This window comes from Alligator sinensis, unplaced genomic scaffold (assembly GCF_000455745.1).
Source record: "Alligator sinensis unplaced genomic scaffold, ASM45574v1 scaffold55_1, whole genome shotgun sequence".
In the NCBI taxonomy this organism is placed as follows: domain Eukaryota; kingdom Metazoa; phylum Chordata; order Crocodylia; family Alligatoridae; genus Alligator; species Alligator sinensis.
The window spans coordinates 829,075-847,134 of NW_005842224.1; the positions used below are offsets into that span (position 1 = coordinate 829,075).

Genomic DNA, 18,060 nt, shown 5'->3' on the forward strand with positions numbered 1-18,060 from the left:
TAGCTGTCTGGGAAAGTTGTAGAAACTTCAGCATTAGAAGTTTTCCAGAAGAGACTGAACAGGTATCTATCTGGGGATGTTCTGGGGAAGAGCACATCCTGTACCTGTGCAGAGGGTTGGACTAGATAACATTCCAGGTCGTTTCCAACCCATGAGTCGGTTTTGGTTTTTGGATATTTTGCTATTTGGACAAAACTCCAAATGTTCTAAGATATATTGGAAAGCAGACAGCTTTTAGAAACATTGCACTTAATGGAAAATCCAGTTTTTCACTGGAAGTTTGGAAAGTCTTTGACCAGTTCTAAATTTAGAACACCCTTTATTTTTATTCTTTGTCCTGAATTCCTGTTTTCACAGTTCACATCTGTTTTTGTAGCTTTTCAATGATCTGTTCAAGAACAATGCAAACCGCTCTGAGAATACAGAGAGAAGACAAAACCAGAACTACTTTATGGAGATGGTGACAGTAGAGGGAGTCTATGACTACTTAATGTATGTTGGTAAGAAGCAATTTCTTCTTGTATTTAGCATGTGGTTTAACAGGGGAACCAAAAAATCAGGGTCTTTGATATGTACTACTAGAAAATCCTTGGTTTAATAATCACATTTCAGTTAAGTTTAGAACAATGGGTCAGTTAGGGACATAATCCCATGTTTACAGTTTCTGTTATGGGGTGTCATAGCAGTACCATTATTGTCTTAATCTTATTTCCTTGTATGTTTGTATCCTTTTCACTCCCACATAGGTTTCTTTCCTTAGAGAGTAAGCTGCTTTGGAGAATATCTTTGTCTTCCTATGTGTGCCTAGTCTGCCTGAGTCATCAGGGTGCTATTTAATATAAATAAATAATGCTATAACAGTACTTGACAAGTAAATAGGTGAACAGAATTTGTTGCAGTATTATTTGTAGGTTGAGACTAGGAATGGGGGGTGGGATAAGGCTGCAATAAGTTTGCTTCTATATTCTGAAACTGCTTTTATTAGTGTGTCTGTGTGCTACACTAATAGAAGCATTCTAGATGCGTGTAATTTTCACTATACAGGTCGAGTTGTTTTCCGGGTTACTGATTGGCTGCATCATCTTTTGATGGGGGGACGAATTCTCTTCAAAAACACGTTGGAGATGTACACGGACTGTTACCTACAGTACAAATTGGACCAGCTATTTCAGGAGCACCGGTTGGTCTCATTGATAACACTACTAAGAGGTGAGCAAATATTTTTCTCACCTCAAATATTTTCAATAATGCGGATATTTAATCTGCAGTAATGCCAGTTTTAACAGTCTTTGTGACTCCAACTTTATGCTTGAAACCTTTTGCAACAGGCCTAGTTGCTTTCCTGGCTGTACAGCACATGAAAAACAGCAAGTTTTAGAAACCCAGCAAATGGGTAGGAGTTCCAAAAATTAAAGCTGCTGCCCAGTGTTAACTTGGTCCTACTGCCTATCCAATATATGTTATAGAACAAATGGAGTATTTTGAACAATTCACCCTGAAAAGGGAAACGGGAACAAAAGACTGATCAACCCAATGCAGCTAATAATGCATTTGATTTTTGGAATTTTGACTTGTAATTTGGGAACTTGGCTCTTTGTGATGAATTAACACTAGCATTTTACATTCCATTTCCCTTAAGATAAGACAGACAAAAATGGCTAACAAGTACTGGTATACTACAGACTAAAAATTGGCATAACTAACCAAATACCTTGAGAGAAGACCAATTCTGTTAACTTCAGCCCAAAAAGAGGGATCATGAATGGGTGAATGCAAAGAGATTGAAGCTTTGAGTGACTGAAAATGCTCAAGACATTTTTTAGCACTTCAGGGAAAAGGTGGCTATTTCAGCAATCCCCATTATTAATGGAGAGCAGATTGATATAATCTGGAGCCTGCTAAGAGAAATAGAGAGAGGGGATTGTAGGTAAGTGGGATAGAACTACTTACAGTGGAACTTCTACATAAGAGATAAAAACATGAGAGGAAATGAGTTGGTAGAGCACTGCTTTGCTTCAGGCAAATTAGGTGCTCCTGGGTTTGAGCAGGATAACCTTAGAAGGCACCAAGCTGGCAAGTGGCATGACTGGAACATACTTCCATTAAAATTATAAGGAGAAAAATCTAGTTCTGAAGAGAGAATTCAAAATTAGTAACAGCTTTTGCACACAATGTCTTGGAAACAAGCTCTTAAGTGTCTTTTGTTCACTTTCCTGATTCAGATGCTGTTTTTTGTGAAAATACAGAACCTCGCTCTCTCCACGATAAACAGAAACGAGCAAAGCAAACCTTTGAAGAAATGATGAGATACATTCCAGGTTTCATATCTTTATAACTACTTTAACCCCTTGTTAATCATTCAGAAAGACACAAATATAATACCAGCATTGACTTGCCAAGCTAAGGTTCTGCAGCTTAATAATACTTTCTTTTCATAGTTTGAATACATAATTTAAATTTTCATAAACTTAATCCAAATGGGTCTTTGGTATAATGTTTATGTAATCATAGAATCATTGAAAAGTAGGGCTGAAAGGAAAGTCAGGAGGTCATCTAGTCCACCCCCTTGCTCAAAACCAGGTCATTCCTATCAAAACCATTGCAACCACATGTTTATCTAACTTGTCTTAGAAACTTCTAATGATGGGAACTCCACGACCTCTTTAGATTGCCTGTTCCACTGCCTAACCACCTTCGTTGATAGAAAGCTCTTTTGAATATCCACCCTACACTTCCCTTGCTGCAAACTTGCCAAACTAACTTGTCATCTTTCTTGGGCAAGATATGTTGTTTGGTAGATAAAGGCAATGCAGTGGATAATATCTGGACTCTTTAAGTCTTCTGATGCTGACCCAGGTGACATTTTCCTAAGCAAACTGGAGAATTAGAAAAATTAGTTAGGCAACTGGTTGAATAATTGTAAGGAAAGGACATGTATAAATGGGTCAGAATTGCAGGAGGCTTCAAGTGGGGCTCCATCAGGGTCTGTTCTATGACTTTTGATCCTGGACTAGATCTGCTTCATTGAGTTTGCAGATGACAAAAGTGGAAAAGGTTGCAAAGTCTGGAGAGTAGTAGAATTAAAAAAACAAACAAACAAAAAACAAAAAAACCTTCATAAATTCAGGAGCTGTGCTAGAGGTGATTAGAACTGAAATTCAAAAAGATATGTAAAGTGCTATACATGGGTTGTGGGGGAAAGAAGATGCACAAATGCAGACTAGGAGGTAGTAGTATTGCGTGAGAGATCCAGGGGTTTTGATGGGATGATGGACTTAACATGAATTGCTAATTTGATGTAGTTGCAAAACAGAAAATGCGTTTTGGGCTTTTATATTATGGTGTGTAAGACGTAGGAGGTGGTAGTGCCATTCTGTGATGCTGGTTAGGCACAGTTGCAATATTGCGCAGTTTGGGGTTCTACATCTTAAAAAGGATGTAGAGCAGTGGTCACCAACTGGTTGATCTTGATCAGCTAGTTGATTGTGGAGCCTCTCTGACAGTTGATCTATCTGGGGATGCTGAGTGCGTGCTCAGCGACTCCGCGATCCGGAGCAGCGGGACGAACATGCTGAGTGGCCGGGGCAGGACAGTGGCCGGACGTACATGGCTGGACTGAGCTGCATCCCCTGCCACCAGGGCCAGGCTGGATGTAGAGGAACTCCTTCAAATATGTGGGAAGTCAGAGAAAGAACAAGGATGGCAATGGGCACCTGAGAGATCCAACGGGGCAACTGATTTTTCCAATGCCCAAAAAAGGGCCAATCTTCTAAGTGACTTTTTTGCATCAGTTTTTCACCCTCGCAGGAGGATCACACTGTTGGGAACAACATAAACTAATCTGGGAGCGGGCAACAGACCTAAAATCGATGTGGATCAGGTGAGGGAACACCTTGAGAAACTGGAGATTCACAGGTCTGTGGGCCCAGATGGAATGCACCTGATAGTCTTGAAGGAGCTGGCAGACACCATTGTACCCCCCCCTCCCCCCGGCAGAGAGATTTGAAAAATTGTGGTGCTTGGGCGAAGTCCCGGATGACTGGAAAAGAGCCAGTGTGGTCCCTATCTACAAGAAAGGGAAGAGGGATGACCTGGGGAACTATAGACCAATCATTCTTGGGTCCATCCCTGGAAAAATCCTAGAGAAAATTGTCAAGGGATCCATCAACACGAGACTGAGGGAAGGCAAGCTTCTGAATGCCAGCCAACATGGCTTTGTGACTGGCAGATCATGCCTGACCAACCTCATCTCCTTCTAGGCACAGGTTACCTGGTCCCTGCATGAGGGAGATGACATGGATGTCATATATGACATCAGGGCGATCAGTGGAGTCCCTCAGGGCTCAGTACTTGGGCCAGTACTCTTTAACATCTTCATCAATGATCTGGATTCGGGAGTCAGATGTGAACTGGTGAAGTTTGTGGATGATACCAAATTATGGGGTATTCATACTGATTCCTGGCTCTTTATTGATTCTTTCTTCTCCTTGGTCTCTGATTTTGTAAGTGTTTAATTGCCGCTCATTAACATACTTATCCAGACTAGCTACTGTATTACACAGTCAACCATGAATCATTCGGGGACCTGCTCCATACAGAGATTCCTGCTTTTGCTAACATTGTTATATGGTACAACTTACTTTTAAACTTAAAGTACATTTGTAAAAGCATCTACAAGCTCTATTTTCACTACAAATACACCTTGTATAAAAATAATAATGATATGATAAAAGAAAAAGGAAGGAAGAAAAGGTAGAAAAGAGAAAGCATCCCCAAAAGGAGGCAAATACTAAAAGAGGGGCTTTTGCCATATGGAGGAGCTTCACATTTGAGGGGGGGCAGACAAAAGGGTTTCTTGCTACAAATGCAGAGAAGTGTATGGTGCTGCACCTCAGTAGGAAGAACCCCCAGCATACTTACAGGCTCGATGGTGCTATGCTCGCTAGCACCATGACCGAAAGGAACTTGAGGGTCTTGATTGACCACAAGATGAATATGAGCCACCAATGTTATGCTGTGGCTGGCAAAGCTAACCAAACTCTGGTGTGCATCCACCGCTGTATCTGAAGCAAAACCAGGGAAGTCATCCTCCCTCTTTACTTGGCCCTGGTGAGGCTGCAGTACTGCGTCCAGTATTTCAGGAAGGATGTGGAGAAGCTTGAGAGTCCAGAGGAAGAGCCACTCATGTGATCCAAGGCCTGGAGGGTAGACCATACAAGAAGAGGCTGAGGGACTTGGGGACTCTTCAGTCCAGAGAAGAGAAGGCTCAGGGGGTCTTGGTAACAGCCTACAGCTACATAAGAGGGGTATGTCAGGACCTGGGAGAACAGCTGTTCACTAGAGCTCCACAAGGGATAAGAAAGTCTTACGGCCATAAACTCCAGGAAGGCCAGTTTAGACTGGATATAAGTAAGTTCTTTACAGTGCGTGTCCAGGGTCTGGAACAAACTTCCCCCGGAGGTGGTGCAAACACCTACTCTGGACTTTAATGTCTATGAAGTCTATGAACTGGAGAGGGTCCAAGTCATCTGAGGAAAAGGTGAGAACTTAAATAGACTTAGTTCAGCAAAAAGACATTAAGGATGAACATAATATAAGGTTTCAGATATTTGAAAACTGCTGTGTTGAAGAGGGGGGCTGCTTTTCTCCCCGGCAAAGGATGTAACCTGCTGGAAAGTAGATTCAGAGTTAATTAAAAATAAATGTCTTTATTCTCAGAACAGTAGTACAATGGAACAAGCTGCATAGGGAAGCTGAAGGAGTTTCTACAAGAAGAGCTAGGATGAACATTTGACAGGCATGATTTTAGGACTGTCATGTCCCACTTCTGTACAGGATGGGGCAGTCCTGATGACACTGGTGATCAAAACAAATCCTGTGTTGTTAACCTAGCTGAGGAGTGATTTGCTCATCTTAAGTCTTTCATGTTCCTTGCTCACAGAGCCCAGTTTGAAATTGGGTGAAAAAAGGACCCTCAGTGAAAGGGGGAAAAAAAGAGAGAGAGCTGAGCTGCACTTCCCTTCATGCATTGAAGCGCCTGAAATCAGTACAAAACCACTTCAGGTTTTAATCAACAAAGTACTGGCTATTTGAGTTTGCTTTTCTGTCCTCTAAGTCTTGGAAAGATTCTTTCAACAATACAAAGCTAAATAAGGGATTTAAAAAATAAATCCTGTGCAGTGGGTTGGATCACACAGGATTTTTTTTTCATCTCGAGAGGTCATAAAAATAAGTTCTAGCTCTAGATCTCATGCAACTTATTAGTAGAGAATGTACCTAACTCTTTTATATTTAATAAAAAGAAATCTCGGACTCAGTTGGCACTTAAATTCTATTTTGCAGCAGATCTATAGCATACTGACTTGTATTGAATTTTTATCCAGGCATTACTTCACATATGACATAATTAATTAATTTATAATGCCTTCTCATAACCAGCACAAAATGTTCATATCTGGCCTAGATTTGATATCCAAATGCATTGGAGAAGAGGCTAAGTATGAAGGTATCAGGCTTCTATTCGATGGAATGCAGCAGCCGGTGCTTAACAAACAGGTACATAAAAACTGTTTGATGTTTTCAGTGTTTCATAAAGATTTTCAGATACATTTTATTTACCCCCAGGTAATGTACAGATTCACAGTTTAATACAGACTATCAAAACAGTTTCAATGTCTTAGTGTTGTCACAAGAATTGACATTGACTCTGAGAGTTGTGATTTTGTTTTTGTTTGTTTGTTTTTTAGCTGACTTATGTTCTATTGGATATCGGGATACAGGAATTGTTCCCAGAGATCAATAAGGTACGTGATAGCAAACCTATGGAAAGAGCTGCAGGAAAGTTCTTTGTTTTGTATTTTATGAGCAGATAGATTAGAAATCCCAATACAATTCTGATGTCATGTTTTGGCAGGAAAGTTAATTCTGCTGGAGAAAGTGTGTGTTTACTATGCTGCAAGTTACTTTTGGGACCTAAACTCTAATTTTTACCAAATATTGCTTCAGCCATTCAGGCCCAGCCCTTCAGGCCTGGAGGCCCCAATGTGCTGAAAGCTGAAGTGCCTCCTGCAGTCGAACTGTACAGTACATCCAGCACGGGAGGAAGGGGGTCTGTGTGCCTTGCTTTACCATTACTGACAGATAATAATGGACATGTAAAACCTTGTGAAGCAATTGCAAAATATCTTCATGTTAATCAAAAAAAATAAAAAAATCGTGGAGATTTAAAGACCTTGAATCTGATTATGAATGCCATAGCTTGGATGCTGAAAATGCCTGTGCCCAGGAGTAGGGTAACACTTAACCCCAAATAATATCAACTTGTTGGACCCACTATTTCAGTTTTTGCTTGATAAATAGAAGATAGTGATAAATATCAGAAGAAATGAAGGCGATCTACATGACTAACTTAAGTGAGTGTTCTTTGTAAATTGACCTACTTGGTACACCAGATCCATGCCTACTGCCTCTTCATTTAGAAGTTGTTAGTGCACTTAATTTTAAGTGAGTAGAGCACGGTAGGGAAAAAGGGGAAGCAGCTTTATGGCCTGTGTACTACTATAATGCCAGTTCCTGCTTTAATCCACTGAACTCTTGGTCATAGCAGATAATGAAGGGAATATTAACTAATCCCTTTTAAAGGCTTCCAAATGAAGCTGTAAGAAGTTTTAAAGTTTTTAAGTCTTGATATTTCAATGATTTGTCAGCTCTAACATAAGAAGGCGCTTCCTGCCTTGTGCTCCAAGTGGGCAGTTCATGAAAGCTGGTTCTTCAAAAGGCAGAGCAGCTTTTAGTAAAAATTGAGGTTGTAAATCAGCAGCAACCATAAGGTTTGGCAGCTTTTACAGCCCTCTTCGCAAGTGCTGTATAACCAGAGAAGACTAATTATGCTGCTTCCGAATGTTGGTCAAGGCTGGGTTTAAAAAAAGCTTTGAGTCCACTCTCCACCCTAGCCTGACTGACTGCGGAGCTGAGGTCTTGATGTGTCAGGCTCTCCCTGCTTCCCATAATTGCCAGTGGGGATGGCAGGGGGGCTCCAGTGGCTGAGCAAGAACAAATGAGCCTTCACTCATAGTTTGGTCATTCCCTCATTTTGGATGGCGAGCTTTTCCTAGGACTACACACCTTTTTGTGAAAGTATTTTGGTAAATATAACCAAGGACTAAGAAGGGAGGGAGGCATTGCAAAAGAAACCGGTATGAGTGGAAAGGTTGCCGACAGGACAGAGCAGGGCATGGGGTGAAGGAGAGGACACAAGTTCTGGAGTCCCAAAGTATCCTGGGAAACGAGAGAGAATAACAGAGAATTACTTGATTGTAGGGTGGGGCAAAGAGGCACTTTCATCTCCTTCTGACAGCCAATCTTTCCCACTGATTTTGCATCTGAAATGTTTGTCTCCCTCCTAGAAATATTTGTACCTGCACCCTCCTGTTTTGAACAGGTTTTGGAAGCAAATCCTTTCATCAGAAAACAAGTCCTGAAATTGAAACTGTTACCACTAGTTATCAATCAACTATCTTTTGTCCCTCCCTTGCTCAAAAAAAGATGCATGTGTGGTGTGGCCACAGTTTCCGTGAGTCCTTTGGGATGTGTGTTCATGTGAAGAAGTAACGTTATGACTGCTTATCCACAGGTGGTTTGCCTTTCTGCTTTCAATTCAGTGAAAGGTGTTCCTTTTTTCCAGTTGCTGACTAGCATTAAAACTAAATATGCATTCAAATTCTGAGTAAGGAGTACTGGAAGAAATTGAACTCCTACCATGGCTATTTAAAGAGGGGCTTAGCACACCAAAGGGCCTGTCTTGAGCCATTTTTGGAGTGTTGCTATTTTGGAAAACTTAATCATACGTCCATTATGGTGTGGGGCTCAACTAATCTTTTAATTTGGGGGCAAGCATGCTTCTGCCTTAGCCACCAAGTTTTTTGTTTGAGCCAGCATCACTGGAACATTCTGCATGCTGAAATGTCACTTTAAAGATACAGTGGGCTGCTAGAAAGCTGTAGGTTTATTGGACTGCTAACACAGATAAATTTGTAATTGGTTGTGGAAAATAATCCCACTTGGGTTTAGTTCCCTATTTGGCAAATTATCTTGAGATCTGCCATCTAGGATTCTTATTTGATTAGACTTGTCCTGACCCAGCATAGTGTCAGAGGCCCTGGAACTAAATGAAACATGTTTATGCAAGTTCTGCCTGTTTAAGAGACCTGCAAAATCCCATTATATAAATTCAGTCTCAAACACAGTGTTCATCTAATCTCCTGGAGTCCTTTGGCAAGGGAGGCATTTGGGGAAGGACAGGAACAGCATACAAAGATGGAGAATATTTTCCAGGAAGGAGGGATTCTAGACTTGAGTTCAGTGTTCAAAAAAGCTGGCGTATGCATAGGAAATAGCACAAACTATATGTTTAGGACTAATTGCCTGATTTTTTTAAGATGCTACAGACATGGCTGTTACTCGTATTTGGTTTCTAGTAATTTGTTTAAAATCTTTTGTTCATTGTGCTCTAGGTGGCTGACTAATAAACACGTGCTTTCAAATTTCAGTAAATGAAGGTGTAATTCTTTTTCAATTACTCTTTATACTAGGTTCAGAAGGAAGCTACCTCTGTATCATCTTGGATGTAGAGGCAGAATAATCTACCTAATCACCTAATGAAAATGTTTCTGATGCACTAATTTAATGGTTATGTGATATTTTAATCTTGCATTGTATATTTGCTTGTAAATAACGTAAATTTTAACTTTTGAAGATCTCTTTACCCAATAAAGATGAATTCAGATTTAATACTGATTTGAAATTAAAATGTTTGTCCTGTTACTTAAACTTCTTCTTCCCCTCCGAGGTTTTTGGCCTTCATGTTTTTGGCTTTCTGTTAGTATGAACAACTCTTTCTTTAGAAGAAAAGCATTTTTGCTAATAGTTGCAATATTTAGTTGCAAGTGACCTTGATGCATGAAGCACTTTGGAAAGGATTTGGTAGTGGGGGGGTGGGAAAAATTGGTGGTGAAAAGTTTCGTTGCTCTTTATTTGAGATTGTAATGTTGGAGAGATCTTTTTAACCTGCTTGTGATGGAAAAAAGCATATAGGATTAGAAAAGTGGGGCAGGGGCCTTTAATTGTTTCTCAATAGAATGTGCTTAAGCAATTTTCCCCATGTCTTAATATGTCTGTCACTTCAAGGTCCTCTCTTCTCCCCTCAAATCTTAAATGTGCTTTTCAAGTGGCTCCAGTCCCTGTGTGCGTGATCTTAAGAAATCTGCAGCACTGTTTTACTTTATGTAGTTATATTTATGTAAGCTACATCTTGCTGGCACTCCTTGGCTGTGTTTTTTTTAATATCCATGCCAAATTAAATTTTTCATTTACAACACTTGAGTACATAAGAATTCTTACAGTTTTAGATTTAAATCTTTACTATTTTGACTCATTTTTATAACCATTTAACCTTTACCCTTTCCTTCTCTTCCTACATCAGTATGGGTTAACTGCTTCATTCCTTATGATGTCTTCTGCTTGCCTGCCTTGGCAGTACCCCCTGCCCTTTTTCTGTAGCCTATTTAAATTACTTTATTAAACTGTTTAGTTACCCCTGCTCTCTGCAAGTCCATTCACAGAATCTGATCAAGTAGTGAATGCTTGTTTCTCTGAACCAGTTATTCTTTAAGGTGCCACCCTGCCCTGCCTTTCTACCTGACTTTAGATTAACACGGCTAACTGCCTCACAGATGGTTATTTTAACTCTGCAGGACAACCTTGCCTTTTTGGGTAACCCAAAAGATCCATTATAATGGAAGCCAAACAGGTGTGTTGACTCATGGGTGTAACTTACTGTTCCTGGTATCCATGGAGGAGGGACCATTTCATTAATTGGAACAGGTTTTGTACTCAGTCTTTGACCGTCAGGTAACTTTTATGTAGAAACAAATTGCTTTCTACATTTAAAAAAAACAAAAAAAAAATTGTGAGAAGTTTGTGTAAGGAACTGGGATATTACAACACTGAGGTGATGGTGAAATCCAATTTCAGAGAAACATCCTTCTGTAATTATTTGGCACAGCTTTAAACAGCTGAGAATAAAGCAGATGCTGGTACCTGTACAGAGTGTGTGGGGAAGGGATTACAAAACCCTAATCTGTCAGTGTTCAAACCAATCTCACAAGAAGGGCTTGAGACTTTTTACGAAGTGTGGAATATACCATACTTGCCTTCTGTGGGGCTCTTGCATCCTTTTGAGAGATCTGGTTCTGGAAATGATTAGATTATGATGGATAGTGGGTCTGACTCAGAAAGCTATTTCTAGGTTTCCAGCCATATTTAACAAAAGACAGCCAGTCTCTTTCCCCTGGTCCCTTCCCTTGGAGGAGCAGAATATGGGACAAACAAATAACTTGTTTGAAATATGTATTAAGGTAAACATGTTGTCTGTAACTTCCTTATACTTTAAATAAAGTATGTCCCTTGCAGCAGAGCTGATCATCTGATACAGTTCCATAGAGCTTGGGACTTTCCAGTTAATTTTTGTTGGGAGGTGTCTATTTTGTAAGTGCACAGAATTGATTCCCTCCCCACCCCGCAGTAATAATTTGCCACTATAATGCTTTAGTGTTGCATCTTTCATTAAAGAGCTCCTGTGAGTAACACGCTGAGTGGCTGGGCTCTTACACTGATGCCTGTAGTTCTGGCTTTCCAGGACTTTAATGAAGTTTAGCTGGTTTGCAGTTTGCTTAATATCTACAACAATGCATAGCATATGGAAACATTTTAATAAAGCCCAAGTTCCAAATCTGAATTACCTTATGTTTTTTTTTCTTTTGCTAAAATTGTATTATATTGCTGCCATTTTCAAACCGGTTAAATTTGTTTGCAGTCATTTTATAAGCAGTGTCTGCCCTTTCGGCAGTCTCTTGGTAAAAAGTGTTTGTTAAATACAAATGCTTGTTTTGTGCCTGCTAACTCGCTTTCTGCCAATGCATGTAAAAACACAAAACCACCCTGTGAGTGATGGACAGTCTTCCTTAGAGAAATGCTGTGGCTCATATTTGAGAGAGAGCCCACTTGTCATCGTGATGAAAAGTCCAGGCTTTAGGACTTTTTAAACCAAACTACACTCAGCTGTGAATCCATTAGCTACTAAGCTTGGTGTGTGCCTGAGACCTCAGAAGGTACCAACATGCTATACTGACATTCATCCTTGTTGCTCTTGCTTTCAGGTGATACTCAGGAGTCATGTGCTGCTGGTAGTCCTCTCATATGAATGATCCATAAAAAAAAATTAGGTCCTTAACATGCATATTGGTTTGGTAGTCGCACAGCACGCTTGTTTTTGAGAGTTAGATTTTTAACTGGTGTTTTACAGAAACAAATTGGGAGAATTGCGTTCTCATTACATGTACTTAAATTACCTGCTCACCATAACTATTGAAACTAGGTGTATTAAACAGCAAGTGATCAAGTCCAGCTTTTCATTAGGTTCTTTCTTGGTGTGATAGTGGTAAGAATACAAGTGTGCCTGTAACCTCAAATAAGAAGAATAAAAATTAATTGCCCGTGCTGGTGTCTTAATGGCATTTGGCTCAGTCGAAGATAAGTATGTTTGAAAGCTAAGTACAGTTGTTACAGTGAAGGTCTCAACCCTGAGTGAAGATCAAAGGGAGGTAGTAATGTATCACTGGGTGCATCTACACAAGACATTTACTGCAGAGTAGACTAATTATCTTGGTAGTAAATTTTTGTGCATCTGCATGTGTGCCCCTATTAGGCTGGAGTAAACTAATTAACTCTGCAGCAGGATAACTATCCTGCTGCTGAGCTTTTTACTCCGCAGCAGAGAACACATAGATGCTGCCCCAGCTGATTGGGGCACAAGGATGCTTTAGTGACGGCAAAGGCTGCCTGCTGGCTAGCCCCACACTGGAGCACCCTCATACCCCAGCCAGCTCCTGCAGCATGTTATGCAGTCCCAGATGCACATTCAACTGGTGTACCCAGAAGCAATAAGCTCCAGAGTTTGCTTTCCATGAATTGCATGTGTACACATGTCCACTAAACTTGCTTGGGCTATTGACAGTGGATTCTTTCTCAACTTTACTGGATGAGAGGAATTTGAGAGGAACTGAAGAACCCGCAAGTGATCAGGAGTGTACTTGTTAGTGCTTCTACCACCATGCAAATTAATCTGTAGAACATCCTTTGTTTCAATACTGTGCCCCTCTTTGAAGCATGAGCTTGAGTTTGGGAGTGTGGAGAAGTGTGCTTGCACCTGCTGCTCTGAATTTGAGAACATACTGGCCAAGCTCCTCCTTGAATCCCCTCGTTCTGCCTGATCATCTTCCTAGCTTTCACCTGTTTGGATGAGTGATCCCAATAGTAGACTCTTCTCAGTGGTGGCAGATGACAGAACAAGGAGCAATGGTCTCAAGTTGCAGCAAGGGAAATTTAGGTTAGATATTAGGAAAAACTTTCTCACTAGGAGGGTAGCAAAGCACTAGAACGAGTTACCCAGAGAGGTTTTGGGTTCTCCTTCCTTGGAGGTTTTTAAGACCCAGGTAGATAAAGTCTTGGCTGGGATGATCCTGCTTTGAGCAGGGGATTGGACTAGATGATCTCCTGAGGTCCCATCCAACCCTAACTTTCTATGACACTCTGAATGCTGCTATCTGCCTGTGGAGGTCAAACGTTTATAAAAAAAAAAAAAAAAAAAGGGCAAGAGATGAGGAAAGAAGCCCAAAAACATTGCTAGGAGAATTAAGAGGAGAGAAGCCCAAAAACATTGCTAGGAGAATTAACTGAAGTGTAGGAATGTTACAATGAGCAAAACTGAAACCAGAGTAAGACTTCCTTGGATGAAATTTCCAGCGGAAAATTTCACTCGACCGTCAACTGCTGGAAAGACTTTTCCCATTCTAGCAAGGTAACGTGAGACTACATCAATGTCGAAATCACCTAGAGGAAAGAAAATTGTATGCAAGTTGTTATTGCATGCAACTGTATGTTATTACAAAGCTAGTGCTACAGCTGCTATTAATCTTTGAGATGCTACTACTTTTAAATGCGTGTTCCACTTGGGGTGAAAAAAGTAGAAAGTGTGTTCTTTCTGTTCAGGAGAAGGCACAATTTTATGAATCAGAGAGATGGGGGGAGAGAGGGTAAGCTACTCACATGCCCTCCACGGAGAGGGATAGTCAGTCTTTTCATGTTGACTGTGTCTGTTGCTGGCAACTTGCCTTTCACTGGATGATAACGTTCTCTTTCCATCAGTTTCCTTGGTTTAGCTGATGGACATGGACTAATGGACACATAGAGCAGTCTCAAAAAGGGAGAGGGTCCTGCTGCACCAGACTGTGCAGCACCTGTTATGCAATTGCATCTGCAGGAGCCTGCAGCGATGCAAGTGAGCAAAACTCTCCCAGCTTTAACCCTGCTTCATCCAGGGCTAAAGTAGGATGACTGAATTCACTTGTATTGTTGCAGGCTTGTACACATAAGTGTTGGAGAACAACAGCAGCTGCATGACAATTATGCAAAACATTTACCCAATGGTAGATAAAGGACTGGTGGGTTGGCTTAATTTGAAAAGGCTCATCAATATCTCATTTGAAAAGGGAGAAGACATAGAGCAGCAGGGCTGGAAGGGACCTCCAGAGGTCATCTAGTCCAACCCCCTACTTGAGGCAGCATAAACCCTATCTAAACCATCCTCTACAACCCATGATCTAAGCCAGGGGTTCCCAGCCTTTTTATGCTGAGGACTGGAAGTAACCACAGACCAGCAGTGCCCAGCATACTGCAGGCAGGCAACCAACTCTCTTTTTTTTTTTTTATACTGAATACTGTACTGAGTACAGTATAAAATGGGTTGGCTGCCAGTCTGCAGTCCATGGTCACTTCTGGTCTGGCAGCCAGCCCTCCTGCAGATTGGCAGCTGACCCTTTGTGGCCCAGGGGTTGGGAACCCTGATCTAAGCTCTATGCAATAATACTGTCCATCCAGCTACAACAGACATAACATCCCAATTGGCCAGTGATTAAAGCAGGGGACCCATGGCAGTCAATGCCCTGCTTCTATCAAATGTTGTCAATATATGCTCACAAGATTCCAGGAAGAAGGCTGTGCCCCCACTACAAAGGGAGGCAAAACCCCCACAGTCCATACAGAGGAAGGCAGAGCCCTCTGCAATCCACACCAATTTGACCATGAGGTAAAATTCCTTCCTAATTCCAAATATGGTGATTGGTCTGATGCTGAGTGGATGGGAAAGACCCCTCTAGCCAGAGACTTTGGGCTCTGGTCCAAGCAGAAGTGTTGGTGCACCCCAGTCAAAGTCCCTAGCTTTGGCTGTAGCCAACACCTAATGCCTTTGAGGGTGGCTTAAAAACTCTCAGATGCATGTTGCAGAAGGCTGGGGCAGGGCAACCAGGAAAGCCCAGAAGCATGGGAAATGCCACTGTAGAATATAGGCATAGTTATGCCTAGATCATCCCTGATCAATAGCTATCCAATCTCTCCTTGAGCACCTCCAGTGATGGAGAGTCCATAACTTCCCTGAGCTATTCCATTGCCTCACTATTCTAACAGCAAAGTTTGTTTGTTTGTTTGTTTGTTTTTTCTGGATAGCCAATCTAAACTTACTTTGCTGCTATATAAAAGCATTGGTCTACATCCTCTCTGCAGTGAAAAAGAAAAGGTGTTGTCCCTCTTCAAAGCAACTTTCAAGTATTTGAAGACTGCCATCATTCCCCCTCTTGAGCATCTTTTCTACATGCTGAGCATGCCTAGCTCCTTCAGCATCTCCTTATATGACTTGCTTTCCAAGCCCTTTAATTATTTTTGCCTACCTCCTAGGTCCTCTCCACATCCTTTTTAAAATGTGGAGCCCAGAACTGTACAGCATGCTCCAGATAAGAGGGCCCTAACCAGTGCTGAGTAGAGGGGCACTCTCACCTCCAGTGTCTTGTGCCTAACTGCTTCTATTGATGCAGCTCAAAACTGCAGATTCATTGAGTCTGTAATCTATCGAGACTCCCAAGTCCTTTTCCATAGTGCTGCTACCCAATTAGGTGTCACCCATTTTATATTTATGTTCTTATTTCTCCTGAGGTGTAGTACCTTGCATTTGTCCATACTGAACTTCATTGTGTTAGTTCTACCTCAACTTTTCTAATCTGTCAAAATCCTTCTGAATTACACTTGCATCCCTCCAATGTGCACTCAGTCCTTCACAGTTTCATGTCATTTACAAACTTGATCAAGAAGCTTTCTATGTCAGTATCCAAATCGTTAATAAATGCATTGAATAGCATTAGGTTCAAGACAGACCCCTGTGGGACTCTACTCGAAATCTGCCATTCTGCTATGGTCCTATTAATAAGTACCCTTTGCTTGTGGCTATTGAGCCAGCTATTTATCCATCTTGTAGTAGTTTTATCCAGCCCACATTTCTCAAATTTGTTTATCAGGAAGTTGTGCAAGACCTTGTCAAAAGCCTGGCTGAAGTCCAAATATGCTATATCCACAGTATACCCATAATCCACCTAACTAGTTACATTATCAAAGGAGGAGATCAAGTTTGTTTGACATGATTTGTTCTTTCATAAATCCATGCTGGCTGCTTGTGATAAGCCTTTCCTCCTCTAGGTGCTTGCAAATGGCCTTCCTTAGGATATGCTTTAGTAACTTTTCAGGTGTTGAGGTGAGGCTAACTGGTCTGTAGTTCCCTGGCTCCTCCTTGTTGCCTTTTTTAGAGAGCATTACATTGGCCCTTTTCCAGTCTTCTGGTACCTGGCCCATCTTCCACAACTTCATGAAGATCATTGCCAAGGGCTCTGAGATGTCCTCTACCAGTTCCCTCAGTATCATGGGATGAAGCTCATCTGACCCTACTGACTTGAATTCATTCAGACCCAACAAACACTCTGACAGTCTCTTTTGTTATGTCATCTCTGTTTGACCCCTTCCTTATCCAGATAATCTGCTTTAGGTGTATAGCTACAGCTTAATTTTTTTTTTGTGAAGCCTGAAGCAAATAGCTGTTGAGTACATCTGCCTTCTTTATGTCTTGTTAGGAGTTTCCCATGGCTTGTTAAGAGTGGACCCACAGCTTCCTTCATGGGCAGCTGGTGATTTTCAAGTCACAGGGGGCATGTACCCCCCCCTCCACAATCAGTCCTTGACGGGGCTGCCTCGGGGGTGGGGCAGGGGGCAGTCCCTGGCGGCCGATCTTACTCACACAAAGCAGCTGCACCGCAGAAGTCCTGTGGCCACTTCTGGAGGCAGTGTGGCCGGTTTTGCTGGCAGCCCTGCACCCCAGTCAGTGCTCACAGGGGCACCAGTGCTCCCGCCTGCCCCACTGCCTGTCGCCTAAACAGGGAGCGCAGCCTGCCGGGGAATGCACCAGCACACTCGGGGTGCATATATACCCCCTCCATGTTGCCACTGGTTTTCTTAGTCTTTCTTTTCTGGTCATCATATAAAACCCCTTGTTGTCCTTAACCTCCTTTACCAGGTGCAGCTCATTCTTTAGCTTTGCTTTGCTGATTTTGTCCCTGCAGGTTCTTGCTTTTTCCTAGTATGTGTCCTTGATGACCTGCCCATTTCCTCATTCCTTGTATGCTTTTCTTTTGCCTTTGAGGCATTTCAGAAGCTTTTTGTGCAGCCACATTGGTCTCTTGCCATCCTTCTTGTGTTTCCATTTTGTGGACAGTCTCTTGTTGGGCTTCTAATGCCTTTAGAAGCACCCAGCCCTCCTAGGTCCCATTATCATTCAAGCTATCCTCCTATGACACTATGACTAACTAACTTACTGAGTCAAATTAACTCCACATTTTTTCAAATCTAGTGTCCTAATTTTGCTGACCTCCATGCTCTCCCTACTCAAGATCTGGAATTCTATCATATTGTGATTAGCTTCCTCCCAAGTTACCCATCACCTTCACATCCTCCACCACTTCTTCCTTGTTTCATAATAGTTAAGGGTCAGAAGGGATCTAAATAGATAATCTAGTCTGACACCCCCCCCCCCCCCCCCCCCCCCCCCCCCACCCAACCGCGCACAGCCCC

At 41.7% G+C, this 18,060-nt stretch overlaps 2 protein-coding genes across 10 annotated transcripts in view; one reads left to right on the forward strand and one right to left on the reverse strand.

Moving 5' to 3' along the window:
• The window catches only part of SNX14 (sorting nexin 14), a 97,503-nt gene that overhangs the window by 69,388 nt on the left and 10,055 nt on the right, over positions 1-18,060 (forward strand). For 2 of the 9 annotated variants that reach the window (XM_006027108.3, XM_014521543.2), the window contains 6 exons: positions 377-500; positions 1,045-1,209; positions 2,223-2,318; positions 6,464-6,555; positions 6,747-6,803; positions 9,591-12,731. In XM_006027108.3, the coding sequence (XP_006027170.1) occupies positions 377-500; positions 1,045-1,209; positions 2,223-2,318; positions 6,464-6,555; positions 6,747-6,803; positions 9,591-9,629 (573 nt within the window). In that variant the 3' untranslated portion in view covers positions 9,630-12,731. Of the gene's footprint in view, positions 1-376; positions 501-1,044; positions 1,210-2,222; positions 2,319-6,463; positions 6,556-6,746; positions 6,804-6,913; positions 7,229-9,590; positions 12,732-18,060 lie in introns of those variants that run through there. The other 7 variants (XM_014521541.1, XM_014521542.1, XM_014521540.2 and 4 more) reach the window with 6 other exon arrangements.
• NT5E (5'-nucleotidase ecto) overlaps positions 13,642-18,060 on the reverse strand; it is a 46,493-nt gene continuing 42,074 nt past the window's right edge. Inside the window, exons 9-10 of the mRNA XM_006027110.3 lie at positions 13,757-13,947; positions 13,642-13,719 (exon numbers count right to left, since the gene is read on the reverse strand). Coding sequence (XP_006027172.2) covers positions 13,787-13,947 — 161 coding nt within the window. The 3' untranslated portion in view covers positions 13,642-13,719; positions 13,757-13,786. The remainder of the gene's footprint in view (positions 13,720-13,756; positions 13,948-18,060) is intronic.